This window comes from Adiantum capillus-veneris, chromosome 8, assembly GCF_014529385.1.
Source record: "Adiantum capillus-veneris isolate H3 chromosome 8, ASM1452938v2, whole genome shotgun sequence".
NCBI lineage: Eukaryota > Viridiplantae > Streptophyta > Polypodiopsida > Polypodiales > Pteridaceae > Adiantum > Adiantum capillus-veneris.
This window is the reverse complement of record NC_140938.1, coordinates 68,096,571-68,121,822: the sequence shown is the minus strand read 5'-3', so window position 1 is coordinate 68,121,822 and position 25,252 is coordinate 68,096,571. Positions and strand designations below refer to the sequence as shown.

At 41.7% G+C, this 25,252-nt stretch overlaps 3 protein-coding genes and 1 pseudogene across 3 annotated transcripts; all 4 read left to right on the top strand.

Moving 5' to 3' along the window:
* The first annotated feature begins 13,834 nt into the window (after window positions 1–13,834).
* On the top strand, window positions 13,835–19,179 carry LOC147452302 (uncharacterized). The gene is made up of 3 exons (XM_086519232.1): window positions 13,835–13,988; window positions 17,968–18,387; window positions 19,088–19,179. Exons 1-3 carry the CDS (start codon window positions 13,835–13,837, stop codon window positions 19,177–19,179), a joined length of 666 nt encoding a protein of 221 aa, XP_086375358.1.
* LOC147452303 (uncharacterized) lies at window positions 18,432–19,065 on the top strand (annotated as a pseudogene).
* Window positions 19,180–20,221: 1,042 nt separating the features above from the next.
* LOC147452301 (uncharacterized) lies at window positions 20,222–20,650 on the top strand. Its single transcript, XM_086518918.1, has one exon. The coding sequence runs from the start codon at window positions 20,222–20,224 to the stop codon at window positions 20,648–20,650; it is 429 nt and encodes a 142-aa protein (XP_086375044.1).
* A 1,321-nt stretch (window positions 20,651–21,971) lies between these two features.
* Window positions 21,972–23,354, top strand: LOC147452300 (uncharacterized). The gene is made up of 7 exons (XM_086518917.1): window positions 21,972–22,175; window positions 22,360–22,424; window positions 22,601–22,646; window positions 22,722–22,865; window positions 22,954–23,028; window positions 23,107–23,186; window positions 23,281–23,354. Exons 1-7 carry the CDS (start codon window positions 22,087–22,089, stop codon window positions 23,352–23,354), a joined length of 573 nt encoding a protein of 190 aa, XP_086375043.1. The 5' UTR covers window positions 21,972–22,086.
* The last annotated feature ends 1,898 nt before the right edge of the window (window positions 23,355–25,252 follow it).

Sequence of the window (25,252 nt, the reverse complement as noted above, 5' to 3'; positions counted from 1 at the left end):
CACCCTTGCAACTTGACGAAGCACCTAGGGTGGCGGAAAACTATTGGTCAAAGTCTTCACACCATTACAACTTGGAGCAAGTGGTTGCAAAAGGTGATGACGTCATTCCAAAAAGTATGATCTACCCAAGGAAGGGGGGAGTATTTACTAGCATCCATCATTCACCTACTTCCCACTTAACCTTCCTCCCTGACCCCCCTTAACTTCAAAATATTAGGGAATGTATATATAGCCTTATACTAAAACAAACCAAATCCAAAAAAACAAAAAAGGGTAAAAAAAGTAAAAGAGCAAGGGCCACCAAACAACAAGATTGAAAACTACTAAATCTGGTCCATAAACCAAAACTCACAATGACACATCATATGCAGTGACACAACCCTTTTGTTGTTTGCAAACTAACCAAAATATATTTGTGTGTACAAAGGCTAGCTCACTAGAGTCATCCACCCCTACTTTGGGTGAAAGGTATCCTCTCTACCTTTCTCAAGTGTTTCACATGATCTACCATGTACTTACCTTAGAATGGGACCTGGTAGCTAGTCTATCATGTAAGGACAATTTTTACGAGCTAGAATGGTTGATGCGTCTATTGACCACCACGAGTGATCTCTATGTGATAGAAGGTATTGTCTCATTGGCACATGCTTACCACTTTGCACAAAATGACTATCCATAGATGGTAGCGTTCTTGATTAGCTTACATGCACGAGAATATAAATAAGAAACAATAGATGACACTGAGGAAGGCTATGGTCTCACCGAGGATGACTATGTCTATCTTGATGATGAGGATAGAGGCCTAGCCTTAGGACTCCCAGTCAACCTATACAATATCTTGTTTCCTTGACCCTATAGGGTGGTGCAAATAGATAGGTTAGGGTTATTTATTGTGTTTTGAGTCTATTCAATAAGGGTTGATGCCTCTTCCCACTGATGGGCCTCCTATAGGTATTTCCTATTGTTTGCTAGTGTGTACAAGACGTATTAGAATAGCTCAACTTTCAGACATCATGCAATCCTTGTTAGGCCTACACATCAAATCGAGCACCATGGCCATCACAAACATGCATTTCTTGTTCATTCTCATCGCTTGTTGTCTTTTTTAGCATTTATGTTTGTCTGCCTTAACCATGATTGGTAGCAAAGTATTAACACATTTGCTTAGTATTAAACATTGGATTCAATATAATTTTATGTCATATTCCCTTGTCTAGGTTTTATAAATCAATAATTTCGGCTAAGCTAGTTTGACCATAGGAGATCTTCTATTAATACCATAGGAGATGCCTTCCTAATTCTCAGTGGTTACTTTAAGCTCTTAATTAGATAATATGAAGCATTGTGTGTAGTGTGTCAGTGATTTCTAGTGGGATTAATCCCTCTTGATCTTTAGCTTAAGTATTATAAAGGAAGTTTGACTACTGTGATGAGCCTGAGGAGGGTGACAATGTCAAAATGACCCCCCAAAGTTACACAATTGAAATTCAATGAAAGGAAAAGACACTTTCAAAATAAAAAATAAAAAAATTTCAAAAAAGAGCCCAAAAGATCAATTAAGGCTCATTATGGCAACAAAGTCTATAACATAAACACTTTGGGGGGCTCAACAAAGAGAACAATTCAAGTGATGATTTCATGTGTGATTTCCTTTAACATATCTTCACTTGAAGTCTTTTAAGTATAGCCTCTAGTCAGCCTGGGACATGAAACACTTTACTCTCACAATTAAACAAATTAATTGACTAGGGAGAATTAAGAAGCTTGCCCATGGTATTAATAGTTGACCTTTAATGCCTAGTGACAATTAAATTAGCGACTCTAGACTTTTTGATTTGTTGACCTTCACAATTGCTCATGAGTTAAATTACATTGCATTTTAAAGTTTACTACTCAACAAATTGTTTAATACTTTGTTACCAACCTTTCTTTGTGCTTATTCATTGCATATGACTTTTAATTACTCATGTTCTTATGAGAATGCAGTTACAATGCTATTTCTTGTTGATTTTGCAGCATTCGAGTGAAGATCAAGATTGTACTCTTGCTGAGGGCAAGTGCAACTTCTTCTAGTGTTAAACTTCTTGATTGAGGACACGTCCACCGACCACTACTCTCATCAAGATGTTAACTACTACAAGCCACATACGCATGCATCCATGGAGTTCCTGCCTTTTCCACAGACCTTCCTAAATTATGAGGACGGAATTTACATCAAGAAGGGGGGCATGTTAACTTTGAGCGTCATCCTTATTATTATTTGTTTTGGGTTATGGGCCGGGCTTTTTGGTCCCATAGGTTTATGGTCTAGAGCTGGTGAAGAAGAGCGTCTTGATTTTCCACATTGTTGTCCCTTTGCAATCGTCTTGTGTGACTGACCTACATTCGCCAACATAGCGTATAAATTTCATTTAGAACTCACTTGAGTGTGCTAAATGAGTTATCAAAAGTAAAATATTTTCTAAGAAATTACCTCTTTTCACTTTCCATGAAAGTAACTGAATGATGTAACTCATCAGCAAAGTATAAGTCCTTGATTTAATATCATTCCTCATTAGTAAACAACCTGAGATTGAGATCCTGATATAAACATAAAGAGACTAAACTTAGTCTCGCAACATGCTTTGCCTCATGGTAAGCAAGTTCCAACTAGAGAGATAGCCTTTCCAATTGGATTGCTTGGTGCCATTGGTGCTTAGCATATCCTTTAGCACAAGATTAACACTTGTAAATTGTTTATCCTCTCTGGATAACTGATAGTATTGAGGTGTGTTTCCCCATCGTTTATAGACAGTCCTCCAAAATTACTGGTAAACATGGATCACAATTTGCATTATTGTTGAGCAATCAATAGTTTTAGGAACAGCCATCTTGGTTAATTGTAGTGATCTAATCTACAAGAACCCAAACCAAGCCATAATCTCTATTGGTGATTGATAGATCTACAATTAATCTCATAAAAATACTGCACATAGAGAGTGTTTACAATTATCTCATATATATTGCATTTGTAGGATGTTCTTTTTTTGGATAGCCTTATCTGAGACATATTCCACATGTGGAGAATATGAGTCTCAAATACTAACACTGGTGCATGTTATTTAAATTATGTGTCGCAAAAAAGTCCCTAGCTGCTTGTCAAATCTGTTTATCGGACCATTTTGAGCACATTGTATCAAATGCAATTTCAATGCCCAAAAATTGTCGGGCTACTTAGTAAGACTTGTTACGGTTACAAGTACTGTAAAAAAAATTTAAGGGAGATATCGACAATCATCTCATATCTATGAGACTTATTGTAAACACTTTGCAACATGAGTGAGAGGGACCCTTGTTATCCTTGCTCTACACTCGCTCAACCGAACTCCATGAGTTCCTAGATGTAATATGAATCGCTTAAGACTTTGAGAATAATGGAATTAAGAGAATTAGAGTGAGCATTTTCATGAGACTACTTTGAGAACATAGGGGATGAACTTAATTAGTGGTAACAACATAACCATATATTTAATTAACTTGGCATGAACAATAATTTTGCAAGAGAGAGACTTAGAGAAATTGACAACAATTGAGGACCTGATTTATGTGGAGCCGGTCCCCCCCTCCAATAGGCTTTTGTATTATAGATTCTCCCATCAAGAGAGACTTGGTACAATACAATTTTTGTGCTCCTTTTGTGACCTAGGTGATGCAATGAAGATGGAAAGCTTCATGCATCACGAGCATAACATAATCTTGTAAAAAGCATTAACCATCCCCGGCCTCAATCCCAAGGCCTCAAACACCTTCAAAGGTGGAGAGAGCTAGCGGGGAATGAGGGTAGGGAAGAGGAAGAAGAAGTAACATACGAGAAAGAGATAGTTCCTCACTTATCATCACTCTTCTTGCATAGCACATCATAATAGCATAATAATGATGAAGAAGATGGAAACCTTAAGCATTGGAGCATGGCTCTTGGTTGGATTTGCATTCCATAGCCAAGAGTGTTGGTGTAGGCTCTCAACTTCTCAACAAGCTTGGAGAAGGAGATGGAGCTCTTGCACTTTGCCAAGCAAGAATGAGCTTGTGAGTGTGTGTGTGTGTGAGAGAGAGAGTATACCCCCCAAGCACACCCCTAGCTTCACCATGAGAGGATTTGATTAGACCTCTACAAGCTTAGCCAATCACATGCTTTAGTTAAATCAAGCAACCATGCTAGCCTTGGGAACATGCATAAAAAATTAATAAAATTAGCTAAATTATCATTGGATCCCTTGAGAGGCCAACCAATAGGCTTTAGGCACACCATGAGGGCAACATGGAGAGGAACTTGACAAGTGTCCTTGTTGCTTCTTTAGACCAAGCTTGCCTTGTTGAGGGTGTGTGTGTTCTCTCTCATGCTCCTACAATGAGGGCTTGCCCCTCCTTGAGTAGGGATCTTGTTTGACTTTTGGACCTCCTCAAGCCCCTCAAGCACCTTATGTCATGGAGCACCTTAGCACCTTAGTCATTAAGCACCTCAAGCACCTTAGTCAGCAAGCACGACAAGCACCTCAAGCATCTTAGTCAACAAGCACGACAAGCACCTCAAGCACCTTAGTCAGCAAGCACGACAAACACCTCAATCTTGGGCCGGGTTCCCAGTTCAAGCACAACCCTAGCTTGCCTACGATCAAAGGACTTTTAACACTGACCTTGGAGGTCGTAAATGAAGCTAACCCTAAGGGGCTTTTAAGCTCCACTAGCTAGCACTACTCTTTAACAAACCATCTCTCATTTGGACCTTTTAACCTTGGCCCCGTGTTGAGATAGATACATAAGCACATGTCTATATTCTAGCCCTTGTTCTCGTTTATTCTCCCACATTAAATGATCAGTTTACTATGAGAAAGTCATTTGGGTTGGTTAGATATTACATTTTATGACACTAGACCATGTTGCTCCTCTTGGGACATGTGCCAAACAAACCTCTACCATGTAGATCCTTAACTTCATAATGTAGAAATGTAGCTAGGACACTCCATCCCAAAAGTCTCGGATGCATACCAGGAGGTTGAACGTAGTGTTCACTTACCCATAGTCAAATGAAAATGACCAAATCTCCTACTTGAAAAGGCCTTGTAACACTAATTGAAAGATTAGTAAAAAACAAGGAGCACTGCACGAATAACCTGAAGTGTTGCCTTTGCAATCCAAACCCCTTTGTTAAAATCCACAAGGTCAAAGCCCTTGGTCAGACTCTATATAACACCCCTAAGAAGGTAGTCATACTAATTATTTTTTTTGGGTGTCCATACAAGAGATCTCTTTCTTGGAGACTCTTGTAATCTATTCCTGTCGTCCCATTAATTAGGTGCGTGATAGCCAGGCCATGCCTACGTGCTGTATACAATAGGTGTCATCTTTATTGGTTGCACCTTGTGCACAGAGCCAATGATGAAAAATGGCCTCCATTATACGCATATAAAATGACCACAAGCAAACTTACCAACCTCAACTCTTGCGAAAGAGAGTAGCTGATGTTATAGCGGAAACATAAACTATGTTGTAGTGGAATGAGTCCACCATACTGACATGCCATGCATGCATATTAAAAAACATAGTGTGATAAGCCCTTGGCATCATTGATGGTTGCAACAGTTTGAGCTGGTAGCATACGTGCCTTGCACAATCTGTAATGGCATGGATACATCATAATTTGTTGTTGCCCAACAATCTGTGAGTTTATATCTTGTTATTGCCAATTTATCAAATTTGTGTGCTATGATCCTTGATCCTAAATCAATGGATAGAACTTTGGCACAAAATGGAAGCCCTGCTTATCATTAAAACTATTAAGTCCCTTGCTTTGCACAATCAAAAAATGATTTCCAATCTAAAGGTAAAACACAAAAAAGAGAAGAACTTGAAATTGGCTAACCTTGTCATGCCATGGCTCGTAATCCTAAAATTCATACGGAGTTGCCCTTTTGAGAGTGAGTTTTAGTCTACATTTGTCATCCTTGTACTTGAAGTAGGCTCATAGCCATCTATATTGATGAATCTAGCTCATAGCTATGTATAATGAAAAAATTTAGAGCCGTCGACGATTGTACCCTGTATGCCCTCAAGATCATTCATATACACGGGGTCATCACCGGTCCCTATGTTGGTCTTTGAACTAGGGCTTGAATTTGGCTTTTAGGGATCTCTACCTTCATATTTTGTTCTTCCTCGCTTGGCCAATTGATGCAACATCTCTCTCTTCAAGGATGTAATCTTTGTTTTGGAGCATCAATTGTGTGAGTGCATTCACTGGTACTACCGGTGTAGTTTGTGGTGTCCCATCAGTAATCTCAATCAAGATCAATGATGTAATCTTTTATGCATTTGGATTATTATGAAATTGAGTAATCAAATGGTCTATGCCACAACAATTATAAGTGAGTATTGGCATTGCCAATGTGCTCCCTTGACTTGTTTGCACTGGTGCACCATTCCTCTGCATTCAAATAGGACACTCAACTACTCGATGTGGTCCACCACATTTGTAGCATTGAAGAGGTAGTCCCCTGGCAATGATATTTGTAGCCTAATATAGAGGCTTGAGTTGTCCCCAATGGTCCTCCATGTAGTCCTAGGGACACTCCTCAAGAGTATCTACTCCGTAGGTGATACCAAAGTCTACTCCGTAGGTGATACCAAAGTAAGTACTACATTTGTAGCATTGAAGAGGCAGTCCCCTAGCAATGATATTTGTAGCCTCATATACAGGCTTGACTCGTCCCTAATGGTCCTCCATGTAGTAGTGGGGACACTCCTTAAGAGTATCTACTCCATAGGTGATACCAAACTCTATGTCATCTTTGCAGTCTAACTAAGTACTAGATGGCTCGCAACCTACTTGGTTCATAGGGGTAACTCTTGAAGGTGGAGGCCGGGACCCTAGCATTGGAGGGGGTAATGGTGTGATTTGGACAACATGTTGGGTTCTAGGGACCATATGCTTTGAGGGTTGCTCAATAGGCAAGGTAGGCATTAATGCAGGAACTTGAGGTGAGTTTGTCCAAGCTAGGGGTGGTCTATTTTCCATTATGCATTCAAGCACTAGGAAATCCTTAACTTGATGTCCATACCTACCACACTCATTGCAAGTCCTATTAAACTTTACTCTAAAGGTAGGGCATTCACTGGTGCTATGTGGTCCCAAGCAAATAAAGCACTATTGTTTCTCCCTTCTTGGATACATATGATTATTTTGTGGAGTACGATTACCCCTAAAGATTTCTTGGATAGCCTTGGTGAGATCATCCAAATTCATCTCAGATATATTTGGCTCTTTCATGATTGGCTTTAGAGTCACCTGCTCATGCCCAATTGCTTGCAAGCTGGTAGCTTTTGGCACTCTTTCTCCTTCAATCATTAAATTGTTTTCCAATTGGATTGCATTGGTGGTGATTGCCTCCCAAGTAGTGATACCTCTAATGACTAGGCCATTATAGATATCCTCATGTCATAGTTTCCTAATGAATCTATCGAGAAATTGGTTATTGTTGAAATGCTCATTTGGATTACCGTGAGAATTCAAATGCTTCAAGCGACTAATAAAGTCTCTAACTGACTCACCTTCCTTCCGTTGGGCTTTTTGGAGCTGAGATGCTATGCCCCAAAGCACTACCTCTCGTATGTACTCTTTCAAGAACAATCTCCTAAGAGTAGGATAGTGTGCACTCTTTATTCCTTAGGGTTCTATACCAATCCCCCGCCTTCCCACTTACAGTCAAGCTTAAAGCGGTTCCCCGACAACGACACCAGAAGTGTGAACTGGAAGGAACTTGCTCAACACCATGTGTAAGCCACAAGGGCTGCAAGCACACAACCTGTGCACATAGATAAGCTCTACGACTACATATTGGCGTGCCACTCACCTCCTACGATGTTGTCCGCTGAGGGAATCCTTGTGCACGTTGAGAGAAAGAAGCCGTCGCTTCTGACCGGCCTCCTCATTGTCATCGTACTTGTCATTGCTTGATCGCCTACGCCCCCTCCCCCCCCCCCTCTCTCTCTCTCTGTCTCTCAGATAGATAGCTAAGAGAATAAGGCAAGAGCAAGCTTCGTATGTTAAGAATGAGCAAAAGAATAGCTTTACAATCCTTATCTACAGGTCCATCCCTTCAACATACATGCGTCCACATTTGGCCAAGCACTAAACAAATTTGGTGTGCAGTCCAGTGTGCCTCTCATTGGCGATCTCCAGTCCTAGACCATAAACCTGCGGGACCAACAAGCCCAGTTGAAAAGTACAAAAAACAATTTTTTGTAGAATTGAACCACGTTCCCTTTGTCCACTGGAACAAGAAAGTGAGCTCGCTTTTCATTAAAAAATATGAAAAGCTAAAAATAGCGTGAAAAGTGATCAAAAAGTAGATTTATTAAAAATTGAACCATAACTTCCTCGAGACTCCACAAAATAATCATATGCTTATTTTGTGGACTTGAGATTAAGGGTATGGCCCTGCTTTTTGCAAACAAGCATGAAAAAGCTTCTGACATATTGAAACATGAAAACAACCTTGCTTTTCACTTTAAAACCTTACAACAATTTGAAACAAACATTCTGAACTAAGATTTCACGAAACGGATATTGGAATCTATTTTTCTTATTTTTAAAAGAGACCTGAAAATCGAGGATCTTACATCCTCTCACACTTAGAAAAATTCAAGGTTTCCTCACCTCGACATGAAGTCTGGATAATTTAGTCTCATTACATCATTATGTTCCCAAGTAGCATCCTTCTTGGGATATGTTGACCAATTGACAAGGTGTCTAATGATGCGATTACGAAGAAATTTAGTTCTACTTTGAAGAATCACTTGAGGGTATACTTCAAAAGTTGCATCGATGGAAGTAGATAATAGAGAATCATCAAGAATGTGATGTGGATCAGGTACATACCTCTGGAGTAAGCTAACGTGAAAAAAATCATGTACCTTGAAATGCGGTGGTAACTAGAGTCTGTAAGCCAAAGCCACTTAGAAACTCAACATTGTACATGATTTTATGATGGACTCTTTGTCTATTGCCAAAAGAAAATGTCTAGATTGGTTTGTAAGTTATAGTGTTGTTTGAGCTTAGTAAATATTTGGCACAACCATAGAAAGACACAAGGATAGACCTACCCTTTGATGAACATATACATGTAGTAGTGATATGTGTGAACACATTTAGGACCGCAGGGGCATTTTTTTCCTCACTAGGAGGTTTTTTCCCCAGTGCATTGTATACATGCCCATCATTCTAGGGCTATCCATTTTTCCATTGCACACTAAGTAATACACTCACTGTTGTGTGCCTTGAGCTCCTTTGTGTTCTCCAGGCTGCATTAGAAAATTTCGGAGGTCATTTGGAGGGCCTTGTAAGAAATTGTATTTCTCTCTCTAGAAACTTTTTTTAAAATGCACTTGCACCTTGTGAGTACATCCAAAAGGACAACCAGACACTTTAAAAAGTAGATTTATATTCCCAATCATCTTTGAAAACGGTCACTTTTTTATTTAATGTGAGCGTCTTTTTCAGGAGGCAGGTGCGGCGCATTCAAGGCAGCTTATGTCATCACTGAAAGTTGAAAAGTCACAAACTGTCAAATAGTGATAGATTTTGAGGTTTTTGACACCACCAATGCGTCCGGAACGCCAAAATACCCTAAAAACGAATGTCTACCAGTCTCATTCCGACATCCGGAGAGGCAAAAAATGACAAAAAACCCCAAAAAAATGGGCTTTTTACTTAAGGCGCGCGAGGAGGCATTCTAAAATGCTAGAATGCCCCTCTGCGCGCCGTTAGTACAAAGCTCCTTTTAGTGATTTTTGGACAATTATCTTTCAAGAAAGCCTACCCATGTTTCTCTATTGCACTTTTGCACCATGCTCTCTATCTCTCTCTGTCTCTCTCTTTCTCTCTCTTTCTCTCTCTCTCTCTCTCTCTTTCTCCCTCTCCCTCTCCCTCTCCTTTCTATAGCTTATAATATTTAAAGAGAGAGAGAGTGAGAGACTCCCACTACTAACGGCACGCGTGGAGCATGTTTTGACCTCAAAAAACACCTCCTCTCGCCGTTAGTATAAGGTAACAGAAAGACTCTCTCTCTCTCTCTTTCCCCCGCCTTACTTCCTCTCTCTATAACACTCACACATACACACATAAACACATACACTGGTGGATGCACAGTACTAAAGGCGCGCATAGAAACATGCACACCGGTTGTGCCTCTCTACGCGCGCCTATAGTAGAGAGAGAGAGAGAGAGAGAGAGAGAGAGAGAGAGGCTCTTTGTGTTTGTGTGTGTGTGTGTGTGTGTGTATGTTATATTTGTGTGTCTGTGTGTCTGTGCGAATCATCTTAGTTTACATGATTACCATATGTGCACTTATAGTGGATATTTGTAGCAACTTTTTGTGATTATGGATTTTTTTAATCGAAAATGTTCAAGTGAAGAGGTGTAATGTTTAAAATGTGGTGAAATTCTCAGGTGTTATTACTCTATTATAGCAAATTGATTCTTTTGTCCCTTTGTTGTTTTGAAGATTTCGATTTGATTACTTACATTGTAAGATTATGGCTCTCTAAATGGATGGTAATGATGAAATGTCTTTTTGTGTATGATGACTGACACTTATCTTAGCATGGATACCATACATACACTTGTAGTGGATATTTGTAGTAGCTACTTCTTGTGATAATGGAATTTTTTTAAATAAAGAGTGTGAAAAATGAAGAGATGTAATGTTTAAAATATGGTGGGTCTTTAAGGTTTTACTATCATATTATAGCAAGTGCGCTCTTTTCTCCTTTTACTATTTTGAAGAGTTTGATTTGGTTACACAAGTAACAACACAACTCACACATAAATTCTATTTATCAAATTTTCTTTGAAAATAATCATTTAAACATTGCATTAATGCACATTACTTATATATAAATAAATATATATATATATATACACACTCCACAAAAAATAAATATATATACACATGTATTATATTTAAACATATACAAGCACATATGAATTTGTTTCTTAAATCGATTTGCTCAATTTTTAATTCACTCGGATAAGTTCGCTCGATGATTGGTAAGACTCGAAAATCACTTCCCCAAGTACAAGAAGGTGGCTGATTGGGATAGAGCACCACCAAGTGGGTTGAGCTCCTACTGGCAAATGGATTCGCAAGAGCGGAAAACACATAGCTTGCCACCATCATTTGACAAGACTATGTTCGACATTCTCGAAGCCAACTTTGGACGTGACGTTCTGGTCAATCCAGGCGATGTCTTGTGCGATAGCTCGGCACAAGAAGCAGGTTGTTGTTAATCCTACTCGTCTCACTATCCCTTTGCCGGTTTTCATTTAGTGAACATTGATTACCTTTGTCTACAGGCAACTCCATTGCTCGCGAAGGAGGCAACGAAGCTAGCGGAACTCAAGGAGAAGGAGACGGACCCATAGAGCAAGACGGTAGCTCCACTGGCAAGAAACGTCGAGGCAAAGAAGCTTGTCAATCAGCTCTTAGGCGCGATTTTACTGACATCATTTGCAATCTAATGGACCAAATGAGAAAAATTGCAACGGAGCGAACCAAAGCACATGTGGAACAAGTTCATGCTATGCTAATGATTCAAGAGAGGCCGATGAAAGCGGCCGAAGAGAAAGTGCAGGGCTTGCAGACGTCGATGAATAGGTTTGGCAACCTCTTCGCAGCCTACTTGGCTTGCTAAGGATGAGATCTCATCTCTCATAGTAGTTGATTCTCTGTGTTTGCCTTATGCATGTTCATTTCATTAGGGCTCATTTGGTCTGCCTAAGTCATTCCACTATGCTTGTAGTTGAAGATTAAAAATTCTTTAAAAATGGGTCCCCCACCCCCCCAACCCACTCATACTCAGTTAATCGGTGGCTCTATTGTCAATTGCCTTTTTGGATTTCCAATTTGCAATACTACAATTGTTAGCTCATCGATGTAACATCACATTTCTTCAAGATGCTAAAGGCAGACAGTCCTGGAAAGTGAGCAATTCTAAATATTTCAAAACAAATATCATGTTTCCAATTAAATAAATCTAAGAACCATGAGAATCTAAGATAGATGGAGAATATAATAGATTTAAGAGAGTACAGTGCCATGGAGTTCATCCAAGTACATAGCCACAGTTTCCATATTAATATCATTTGCTTCCGCAACACTATCTTCATTGTCGACATGATAAGCTTGTAGTGCCTCGTCCACAGCATCAACTGCCAGTAGCCCATGGTCAATAGCCATGTTGTACAAAATGCAGCACGCGGAGATAATCTTAGGTACTTTATTGATGTCAGGTTTTCGAATTGTTCCATGCAAGATTCTCCATGTGGTCTTCATGCGCCCAAAGGCACATTCCACCACAGAGCGAGTAGATGCATGTCGAGTATTGTACCTTGCTTGGGAGGGAGATAGTGGGGCTTGGAAGGGTATAAGTAACCAAGGAAGTTGGTAGTACCCTCCATCTCCTATAATACACTCCCTAATGTTGTATCCCAATCCTGTGAATGGAGGACCAGTGAGGATGGCACCTCCTTGTGCTAAACGGAAGAAGCCAGAGTTTTGCATGACTCGCTTATCATTAGCTGGCCCCGGAAAACCAACAAAAATATCTTGAAAGCACATACTAGAATCTACAATGCCTTGTAATGTCATTGAATAGTTATGGTAGTACCCTTCATCTCCTATAATACACTCCCTAATGCTGTATCCCAATCCTGTGAATGGAGTACCAGTGAGGATGGCACCTCCTTGTGCTAAACGGAAGAAGCCAGAGTTTTGCATGACTTGCTTATCATTAGCTGGCCCCCGAAAACCAACAAAAATATCTTGAAAGTGCATACTAAAATCTACCATGCCATGTAATGTCATTGAATAGTTACCTTTCCTGACATACCAATTGGTTGACAACTCGTGTGGCGGAGCCTCTAGTTGAATGTGTGTACAGTCGATCGCACCGCAACAATTTGGCAACCCCCGCTGTGGCCTCCATCCCAACCTTCACTGCTTGCATATCAAGTGGAGTGGATGGCCGCCGCACGAACTCATGCAGTCGTCAACATAATGAATCCACAAATGCATCCACTATTTCTGACACTGTTGACACACTGCATCCAAATTGCTCCGAAACAATACGCAACGGGGCCCCTGTAGCTAGCCGCATGAGTGCTATCGCAACCTTCCTCTCCACCGAGAAGTACACACCTTGAACCAAGAGTAGCGACGGCGGGATTTCTCCTTGCACTAGGTCATCGTGCAAAAGCTCAACTAGTTAGTTAAAGAGAGTTTGCGGCAAACAAAAATATGACTGAGAACGCTCGTTGTCGAGCAGACACCACCGATTGTAATTATAAAACCAGTGCAAAGACCGCGGTTTCACATACCATATGCGAGGGGAAATATCACCCCATGGAAGACGGGTTGCTTGCAAGAATAGGTTGTTGGCCGCTCCAAGGAAAGTTATGATGACTGCAACATGCATGTCTTCGTCGTCCCCTTCATCCAAATCTAACAGTAGTGAATACAATAGTTGGGTGGATTGTTGCAAGCTTTGAAGATGAGCCTGCAATTGAATACAACAGTGTTGAATGCTTGCCAACATGGCTATAAGAGCTACCACTATTTCATCATAAGTGGCCATGGCATGTAAAAGAGAGAGAGAGAGAGAGAGAGAGAGAGAGGGTGAATAGTTGACTGTTTCGGGCTGCTATGTGTTTGTGTGAGAGAGCGAGAGAGATGAATTGCAAGTTTGAGGGGCTGCTGCAAACTTCTGGCCATCGATGCAGCGCTAGTTTTATGAACGCGGGATGGCGGGGCAGTTCAAAATCAAACTTTATTTTTCTGCTATGGAGCGCCACTGGTTGGACCCGGTCAGCCGAGCGTCAATAGCGTCCACGTGGCGGTTTTCTACCGAGCATGCGAACGCTGTGCAAACTCAGGTAGTGGGGGTGACCGGGGTTGGTGGACTGGAGTTGAGCCGGCGGTGGTGCCACCTCAGCGTGCGGACACTCTCTTAGGTGCTTATCGCGATATTCGTCAACACTGAGACCAGCGACAAGCAAGTAATAGCGGTAGAGATGATGGAACTACGACCAAATGATGTGCATAGGACTAGACAGGTGTTGGAGATTTGCAGTCATTAATGTTGTGGGCGATGCTGGTTCCGTTCAATGCTCTACCAGCCCACTTGCACCGGCACCCACCTGGCTGAAACTAGGCATTCCACTAGTAAACTGCCCATCATTCATGGGGATGGCGGGCAACCCAATATTGTGTATAGGTTTTGTGCTTCTTGAATAGGACACAAAAGCAGTCAGCAGCCAGCTTTGCCTCTTTCTTTGTGATTGTGATTTGTGACTAGAGAGTACGAGAGCCCTTTTAAAGGTATCAAAGGAGGTTCTCTCTCTCTCTCTACTATTCTCTCTCCATTTTCTAAATCCGTCTCCCTCTGTCACCAGATCCCCTCAGGTGCCCCTATCTCTTCGAGCATGACATGAGCATATTTGCTTGCTGCTACGACCAGTTGGACATCATGATCTGCTTCGCCATTAGTAACGGGGAAGTTAGCAAGGTTGGCATGGCACAAGAGTGTGCATATTATGTTTGTAATATGCATGCAATTTTTATTCACTTGTGAATTTGGGATTTGGTCCACACAACTCTCTCTCTCTCTCTCTCTCTCTCTCTCTCTCTCTCTCTCTCTCTCTCTCTCTCTCTCTCTCTCTCTCTCTCTCACACACACACACACACACACACACACACACACACACACACACACACACACACACGCATGCACAATAGCACAACTCACTATCCTCTCCCTTTGAGGTCTCTTGGGATAGTTTTCTATGACGTTAAAATCCTCTTCTTCTTCTTCTTCTTCTCTCTCTCTCTCTCAAAGAGATATTTGTACATACACCCTCTCCACTTTTTAGACATACTCTTTGAGCCTCTGTATCCCCTTTGCTCAATCAGGTTTTGTTGTAGCCGCTGCTTCGTAGCCACTAGTATCTCTCTCTCCCAGGAGTAATGATTGTGTAAGGTGTGAAAAATTTGAAGTATAATGAGAGGAGCTTATGACCCCTTCCTTTGTGCAGCATAACTAGCTTAATATTGCTCTTGTGTGCTGTGTGTAGATAGAGGGGGGAGGGGGGGCAAGGACATGCCATAGCCCCAATCGTCATGTAATGGCTTGTGGGAAGCGAAGAGAGAGGGATATAGAAGAGATCAATGTGTGCTCATGAAAGAGAGTCTACAACGAACGAACAAGTGGTTTGCTCCATGATCCATCGCAAGGTAAAGCTTGGCATCATGCAAGCAATGCTTGCACAACTCCTTGCAGCCAAGAGGACAGACACCCTATGTTGCGGGTCATGTTGCCTTTGTATTGGGTTCACTCTGGTCCTGATTACCACAAAATTCCAAGGGATGCAATATTGTAGTGTCTGTGGATTTAAGGTGGCAGCCAATATGGTTGAGAGCTTCATCATCTCCAAATCAGCACGCCAAGAGTCTTCTATCATTGTTGTCTGCACCCGAAGTGGTTGCACCGCTCACAACTTCTCTACACCAATTACTAGCATGGCAATGCCAATGCCCTTTCTGCCTTTGCTAGTAAGGCTGGATTCAGACTGCGCGGCGGCACAGCGCAGACGTTTCAGCGCAGCCAATAGGTGGGCACCGTGTCAGCTTAGCCGTTCACAGTGGGCGGTTGCAGTGATCGCTTTTTGTTGCCAGCGCACGGAAGGTCGAGCTAGCCTCTCTTCCAACCCCCCCCCCCCCCCCCCCCCCCCCCCGCCCATGGAGCTTCCACCCTCCACGTAGGAAAGAGGGCCCCTGCCAACGTTCACCAAAAGCTTTCCTTTTCTCAAAATACTCACTCCCCCCACCCCCCTCCTAAAAAAAATAAAAAACGGTTCAAAGTGTGCAACATTCACAAAACACCCCCTTCCACTCCTATAAAATGGCAAATTTTATAACCTTTCAAGCTCTGTCACATCAACACAGAGATCAAGGAGGTCATCATGTTCTTTCACATTTGAACTGCATGCACATAGTAAACCTCTCCCTTTTATTTGAGGGCCTCTTCAAGCAAGCTCAAGGCCATGTTCATTTACATTTGAGGGTTTATTTTGTATGCTCTATGATGTACCAACTTTTTTTAAATGGCATTCTTGTAGGGTTGAATCATTAAGAGGACGACGGCGGTGCAAATTAATTCATTAAGGTCGCTATGAGTTCTACGATTCGCACTTTCATACATTGATTTCAACTTTGTGTGTACGTCTTTACCATTGTTTTTTTTTTTTGCATTGTAGGTGCCATGGGTTCCAACCCAAATCAACTTTTTGACTCCCAACGGGAAGACGAAAACCCTTGTAACATTTAATGGCCTAATAACTTATGTGTAGCGAAAATTAGCATGAACATAGTGGGCATTTCATTAGAATAGATTCCTAATGAGAATTACAAGAGTGCTTGGGTGGAGAGAGCATCAAAAATCATAACACCTAGTTAGATAGCATCAACAATACTTTCAAAAGAGAGAGAAATTAAGCTATTGACAACAGTTGAGGACCGGATTTGCATGGAGCCGGTCCCCCCTCCAAAAGGCTTTGTATTATGGTTTCTCCCATCAAGAGAGACATTGTACAATACAATTCTTTGTGTTCCTTCAAGACTAGCTAGTGCAATGAAGATGGAAGCTTCATGCACTAAGCAAAACACTTAATCAAACACAACTTGAACTATCCCCGTTCTCAGACCCAAGACCTCACACACCTTCGAAGATGGTGAGAGCTAGCAGGGTATGAGAGTAGATTGAGAGGAAGAAGGAGTATCTTACGAGAAAGATGTACATCTCCTCACATAATCACTCATATTAGCATAGCTTAGCTTAGTAATTAGGTTGGTAGAGAAGATGAGCATGCATTGAAGCTTGGCTCTTGGTTGGATTTGCATCCACATGCCCAGAGAGTGTTGATGTAGGCTTCTATCTCACAAGCTTGGAGTAGGTGATGAGCTCTCCATTAAAGCTTGGGAGGAGATAGAGTATTCTTTCTTCACACATGGTCAAGTGTGAGTGTGTGTGTGTCAATGCCAAGCAAAAATCAGCCCCCCCACTCTCTTGGGCGAGCCCTTCCTGCTAAATTGGTCTGGCTTTTGCCTCATTGGACCTCCCCAAGTCAAGCCAATGGGTGTTAAGCAGCATAAGTGATAGCCTTCTGACATGTGTCCCCCTTTCCCCTTTTGTGAGAGCTTTAGGTAATTAAATAATTAAACTAAACTCTCATTGGACCCCTTTGCCTCCTGGCCAATAGGAATCAGGCAAGCCATGGGGCTCCTGAATGCTCATTGGACCCCTTGGGAGACTGCCCAATAGTCTTCTAGGAGACTTAATTCTCATTGGTTTCTTTTATTAAATGTTTTTAAATTAATTAAACTAGATTTACTCTAGCTTAATTCTCATTGGTCCACTTCAAGGGTCTTCCAATAGGAATTGGGCACACCTTGTGGGCATCTCGCCTAGGGAGCTGACATGTGTCCCTAATTCCCTTTGTGTAAAGGGAGCATGTGTGTGTGTGTGTGTGGCTTTCTCTCTCATCCCCTATTAAATGGGCTCGCCCCCTCCTTTGTAGGCTTTGAAGAAGACTTTTGTACACACACTAAGCATCCAATTTTCCCTAGGGTTGACCTTTTGGACACAACCTTTGAATTTTGGAACCTTAGCATTTTGGAAGTCTTAATGGGCTGAACCTTAGGGTCTTTTTAGCCCATTGTTGCACATGGCTCTTTTGCAGATGGCCCCCCCTTTGGATCCTATTTTCCCTCCTTTGGATCCCTACTGTGGCCGGTCTGCTAGCTTAACCAATATTCTAGCTTTTTCTCCCCTGGCCTTCCCCACATTAAATGATCAGTTTAATATGAGAAAATCATTTAGGAGAATTAGATATTGATTATTATGACAACCCTATTCTCTCCCAACCTCCATTTTCTCAATCCACTTTCTACCCATTTCCCCACCCTTCTTTCCATATGCCACCTCATGGCTACCAAGCCATGATGAATTCTCCCTCCATCTCTCCTAATTCTCCCTTTATGTTTAGACCCCCAAATTATGGATCTCAAATTCCACCACCTCATCCTTCTCCTACTCTAAATGCTCATAACCCACATTCTCCTATGGCTACACATCTTTCTCATCCCTCACCCCCTTTGAGTGTCACTAGTCCTAACTCCAATATGGATGCCGCCCCCGATCATGTGGCGTCCACTCCATCACCCAACCCTACCCCTAATGCCATGCGAGCTTCTCAACCCAAGGCAAGCCATGCCAAACCGACGAAGAGGAAAGAAGCCACCAATGAAGAGGTTGTGTTATAAAACCAAACCGCAACAAAGAAGCCCAAAACCTTGAAGAAGAAGAGCACCATCGACTTGGGAGACGATGACGACGGCGACAACAAGAAAAGCAAGTGGAAAGATTGGTGGGTGGACCAACTCATGCATATTCGGGGGGGCATGAATGAGGAGTTCAATAATCCCGGGAAGTAAGGGATCAATTTATGGGCGAAGGTGGCTACTAAACTAGCCGCCACTTACCCTGACTTTGATAAAGATAGTGAAAGTTGCCGCAAAAAGTGGCAAGTAGTATTGCAACAATACCGTCAGGACAAAGCCCATCACTCAATTTCTGGTAATGATAGGAGGCTTATATGAAAATGGTTTGACATAGTGGATGAATACTACCATGCCAGAGCCACTATTACTCCTGTTAGCCACGCTTCTTCATCCACAATGTAGGATGTTACCCCAAAATCAAGAGAAGACCCAACCCACTTTGGCCTCTACCCGTAAAGTCGCTCCAAAGTATGAGGAGTCCTTCGCCGAGATGACCGGCATAGGGAAGCTTCTCTTGGAGCATCTCAAGGAGACCGCTAGCCAGAATATTGCCTTGGAGAAGGAGAGGTTCAATATACTAGCAATGCGCATGACTATGAGTGATTTTTTGAAGGAGTCTAGGGGGGGTGACAACTAGTTTTTTGACAGCTTCTATGTTTTTTCACTGTTTGGTTGTAATTTTTCAAAGCTTTCAAATTTTATTTTTGTGCTTCCGAAGTCTATGAAAATGTCTTCAGCTTTCAAAGTATGATAAAAATGTTGTGAATTAAAGTGGACCATGTGCTAAAGGAATTGCATCGTTTCAACGTGTTCGCAGGATTCAATGGCCATATCCAAGGAAATGGCTCTCTATTGTGCATGGTTGTATTCTTTAGACATTTATGAATTGCTAAAGGAACCCAACTTTCGCAATGATGAGTCCATGGTGCAAACTTGGTTGCATGTTTGCGAGTGCATGGCATGGTCTGTAAGCCTCAAGAAGATCGCCAACCGAGGAGTGGTCATGAACGACGGAGTGCATGGGCATACCCACATCCACAAGGCTTTGCTCGATGCTATCTCCTAAGTGCTTACAATGCTAGCATATTCAAGAGGAGTCTGAGGGTCAGCAAAGAAACCTTCAATTACCTTTGTGGAAAGCTTGCACCCTTCATGCAGAAGAAATCCACAAACTTCCGCAAGGTTGTGCCAATAGAAGATAGAGTAGCAATCGCTCTTACCAGACTTGCTACTAGAGATGGTCTCTTGGGCCTCGGTGACACTTATGGATGTGCAAGAGTACATCTTGTGGAATTGTACTTGATTTTTGCAAGGCAATTGTGAAATCTGGCCTTAGGGATTTGTACATCAGATGGCCCACAAGCTCTCGACTTGCGATATTGGCGCGTGAGTTTGAGGCTGCAAGAGGAATCCCCTTTGTTGTTGGTGCGATAGATGGTTCCCACATTCCCATCATTGCACCAAGGGACAACCATGTCGACTACTTCAATCGAAAAGGTTTCCGCTGTATTTTGCTGCAACTAACCGTATCTGCTAATTGTTCAATATGGAATTATGATGTTGGATGGGCCGGATCAGTGCATGACTCCTTGAATTTCACTAGAAGTGAGGTAGGTCAAAGATGTGCAAAAGGTGAGCTAGGCAACTATTATCTAGTTGGTGATTGTGCTTATCCGGCACGGCCATATATGCTAGTGCCTTTCAAAGGGTGCAAAGAAGGGCTGTCATGCCTCAAGTACTACTGGAATTTCATTCAATCTAGTACAAGGATGCCAGTTGAAAGAGCATTTGGAATGTTGAAGGCAAGGTTTAGAATTTTGCTAAAACGATGTGACATGAATCTACGCTATGTGCCAGATCTTGTAGCAGCTTGTCTTGTGCTTCACAACCTTTGTATCCACCATGGAGAATCTTTTGATATGGAGTGGGTGCGGGAGGCAGAGGTAGAATTGGCGGGTCATGTTGGGCGTGCAATAGAGTATAGAAAAGCAGGTGCTACTTCCATGATGGAGCTTATGGCAACACGGGAAGTCGGAGTAGAGGAGGCTATGGAGCGTGCTCAAGGGAGCGATGAAGGAGGTTCCAATGACCTTGGAGTAGGCTCCGAGAGGCGAGACAGTATTGCAAAGGCAATGTACAAAGAGCAGGCACGGAAGAATGTCCAAGAAATTTTTGGAAATGAGGCTTTAGAGGAATTAGATTCATCATCATCTTCAAGTTAGAGCTTTTGTAACATATGCATTCAATTTAATAAATTTTATGCTATGGTTTGGACTATGATTTATTGATGCAAATTCCAAATGCTTCTTCATTTCACTATGTGTTCCGCCGCCGCCCAATGTTCACACAAGCCGGTGGAAGAAAATCTAGTGACTTTTTCTTCCACCCTCTATGTGAACAAATGGGTGGCGGAAGTGTGCATTATCTAACTCTACCACCCGGAAAAGAAACTTTTGGAGCCTGTCTTCCGCCTCCTCAATGTGAACCCAGCCTAAGCATACTACTCCAATCCACAGTGCTTTCAAAGAGAATGTTGCATATAAATGCACCATCCTATTGGCCTGACTAGTTTGTCATCAATGAGACATATATTTATATATTTGCGGCTAGGTGGGCCTTGTTGCCTACATGATCAACACCCATGTTATTCATTAGGGTTGTGCATACTTAGGTTGAAGACAAATTTCACACCTTCAAAAAGTTGCAGCCTGGAGCCGAGAAAAATGAGCACCATGGATGGCCCTTTTGCCGTAGGTCCATGTCATTGTGGTTGTCTGCAAGCATATTAATGTAGTGACTCAAGTCAATATTGATCGCCTCAATAATTGGTAGCTTATGGAATCTAGACGATAGCTATTGCCCAGGCTACTTGCCCCAACTTGTGATTCTTGTCTTGTGTGGCAAAGCCTGCAAGGGATTTGTGCTCTCAGGAGAAAGTTGCCTGCAAGGAAACGGTTGTGAAGCCAGTAAGAGAGATTTGACTGCTTTAACGAGCACACTAAGGTGTCTTTTGTGTAGTCACTACAGCACCCATTATGGCTTGTGAGAAGTTCTTGTTGTCCAAACAAAGGTTTCTGTTTGGTGAGGCTTTGAATGTTTTTGAGATTTAAATGATGCATTTCATAGGATGTTAATTTTCAAAATTTTTTTGCTTCGAGGAGTGCTTATCTAATAGTTTCTATTACAATATACAGTTTGTGTTCAGTGTTAGGATTTGACGCCCTTCTTCCCTTCTTTGACTCTCAAGCCCTTCGTATGAAGGCCACTTTGAGGCGACATCGGTGTTTCGAAGGGAGAAAGGCAAAAATGCCCTTCCTCATGGAAGGATGATCATCCCACTATCCTGTCATTAGAAGGGCAACCCTTAAGAAAGCCCTTCGTGAACCTGAACTGAGAGTCTGAGACTAGGTAGTAGGAGTGAATCCATGCCACATGGCATATGTTATGGATACATTTGCATTTGAATTTTACACGTTGGAATTTGACAGAAATTAAAACTAACCTTGAAAGAGCGCGGGTTTGGGCGCCAGGCAGTGAGATATCTTGATTAGCCCCTGCGTGGGCTGTTTTGCATTGCGCCCTGCAGGGCTACCTCCAACTTCCAAGTTCCAAGCCATGCGCTAACCCAAACAGGGGGCTGGAGCCTGCGACTCGCATCATGCATGCATGTTCAAATTCAGCTCTCGCCGCTCACACAGCTATTCAGAAGCACACAATAGTCGTGAGGGCTCTACCAGGTTCTTTCGAGTAGGGCTTTTGAAAACTTCTCTCTCACACCTTTTTGCATTGAGACTGCCTGCAGTGGACTGTGGAGTGGCTTTTTGAGTTCAGTTTATGTATGGTCTTATGAGGCAGTGACTACATCTTTGAGTTGTGTTGCATACCCACTAAGGCGTGATACAGGTACCCTCTTGGGGTTTTTGATCTGCAGAGCCACCTGGACAATTTTGTGTTGGGATCTATGCAGGCAACCCAGCCATATATCGCCTTCAACATGTTTGTCTTGTTCATCCCTTGACGTCTATTACCAATGAGCAAGATTGTACAAATCTACAAACTCTGTGTGTACTTTGCAAAGATTTTGTTTTTTATAACACATATAAATTGTTTTATTTTGATTCAAATGAGTATACGTGAATTTTCTAATGTGAATTACAATGCAAACCTTGCAGGGACCCTTCCTTTAGAGCTGTTCCAGCTTGCCAACCTTGAAGAGCTGTGAATGTTGGAGGTTCTGCAGACGACATGAATTCTTCTTTGTATCGTGAAACTAAAAACATTTTTCCTTGCTAGGGCTTTAAACCAGAATTTTTTTATCGGCTCTATTCCGACCACCATTGGCCAGCTCTTAGAGCTTTTGTGGTTCGATATGTCATACAATCAGATGAGTGGGAACCTACCTCTACAATTAGCTAATCCAACAAAAGCACTCCATTTGTAAGTTTCACATATAATTTGTTGTGCACCTTCCTTGCCCTTTGTGTCCACTTCTCTAGTTGACTTGCTAACACATTCTTTTTGGCAGCCATCTTCATATTAACAGATTCTCTAGAATTATTCCGGTTGGCATCTTCAGTGTCAAGCAACCTCTAGTCCATCTGTGAGTAGCTCGTCTTTGTTAGACAATCCTTGCAGACTTTGATGCATAGAAGGTCGACTCATAAATTTTGGTGCACAGGCTGCTCCACAATAACTCTTTTGAAGGCCCAATCCCATCAGACACTGGAAACTTAATTGCCGTGGAAATTTTGTATGTTGGTAATTGTTTCTTGTATGGGAATCACATGCTAAGGTTGCCCAAATATGCATAGTGGATGATAAAGTTGGTTCTTGTTGTCATTTACGACTGTAGGAGGTTGCACTTCAACAAGATTTCGAATGTTCCGAATAGCTTCATTGAAATGGGCACTGTCACATCATTGTTAGTTGTTTTTTTCATTGGCTACTTTATTGAGCTTTTTGGCATTTAAGCTACTAAAGGTTTGACAGAAAGCTCAAATGTGCAACTAAAGGAATATTGGTGTTTTCACTCATATTACATTGGCATTCCTCAATTACGTATTTCTTTCCCAAGAAAGTCGAGCTCAGTGATTTGCTGCTAGTCAATGAAAATCCAAGGATTACCTCTTTGGCCAAGTCTGATTGAGTCGTTGGATGTTGTGATACTTAATCAACTGCAAAGTTTCATTAGCAAGGTATGCCTAAGCCTTGTTTTAAATTTATGTGGACGTGGCACAATTCATTCCTGAATCCTTATGTTAAAGTTGTTAAATATAGTGTTGAGTAACTATGTGTAAGAATTGATTAGTTTCTCCAATAGAGTCTACTTGTTTCTTGTATGGAAAATGGACACCTTGACGTTCAATTTGTAGAGATGAATGTTGCTATGATGCTTTGCTGGCATTTGTCATAAACAAGTATTTGGTAGTACCTCAAAATGCTTGTTCTTTAAGTTTTTTGTGCGGCCTAAGGGGACATTTTTCACTCTTTTGTCATTGGAAGGGCAATGTTAAAATTTTCCCTTCTATCTAGAAGGGCATACTTCTTGCATGCCTGTCTTTTGACATTTTGAGGTGCCTATCAAATCCTAACACTATTTGTGTTCCTTGAAAAAAGAATGTGTGTGATTCCTATGCTACTCACGAGTTAGCATTTTCTTGTGGCGCCACTCTAATATCCAAAGAGTAAGCCTAGTAATTTATAACCTTGTTTTCAAATTTGAAGTAATTAATTTAATGAAGGTATTGTTAAATTTTTTGTTTTTGGAAGTTGAGGCTTATGCCAATCATCACGGGCAGGCCTCGTGATTTTATCACTTGTTTATGAAGGCATCAATATATTATTTTGTTTTAGTTTTTTAATGTATCTTTTTATTTTATTTCTTTTTCATTCGATTTTGTTTTTAAATGATAATGTGTATAAACCATTCGTGATTATGGTCGGGTTCACAAGACTTGACGAAAGACATTAAAAAAGGAGCATGCCTCCACCATGGAGGCTGTCCATTGGCATAAAAGAAATCGCACTTCTATGGACCCACAAAAAAATTAGCGAGACTCCCCCCTCTGAAGAGTAGTTGTACCGTCCACTTTTTAGCACAAAACATGGAATGATGTGATTGAACTGAATCCAGTGGCTATGCACTCAACAACACTACTACTACACTACACTATAGATCATTGGACATCAAAATCTTGCAGAAAAAATCTTTTTTTTGTTTGCAAAACTCACAATTGTGAGTGAATTATATTAAGCAACCCATAGAATTACAATGTCTTGTCATGCTCGTGTTGAGCCATGACATCATCCAGGGACCATAATTACAACCATCCCAACTCGCCCCCTTATCCTTGATACATAAGGTCCATTATCATGTTCTTGAACTTTTAATTACCAATAGCCAAGATTTTCCCCCATCCTAGACATACCCTTTGCTGACAACAAGGCACAAGTAGTCCTAGACCAATCCTCCGAGTGTTGCTTGCGCCCGAGCATCCAAATTAGCACTTTGCTTTCTTGTATAATTTATGCAAAGCTTGCCACCTCAAGACCTCCCTCAAACACACGGCGGTTCCTTGTCTGTCATACATTATGCAAGAAGAAGTACCTGACGATTTGAGTGCTGATGAGGATGGCAAGAGCCCGTGACTTCTTCCCTCCAAGGAATAGATCAGTCTCGTAAAAACCAATTCTCCATGTTCTTTGGATCCACTTGCATATTTTCCCTACGAGGCCTTTGATATTTGGGCAATCCATGAACAAGTGGGCTAGATCTTCACTAGCCAACCTACACCCTAAGCATTGATCTAACCCAATCCCTCTTT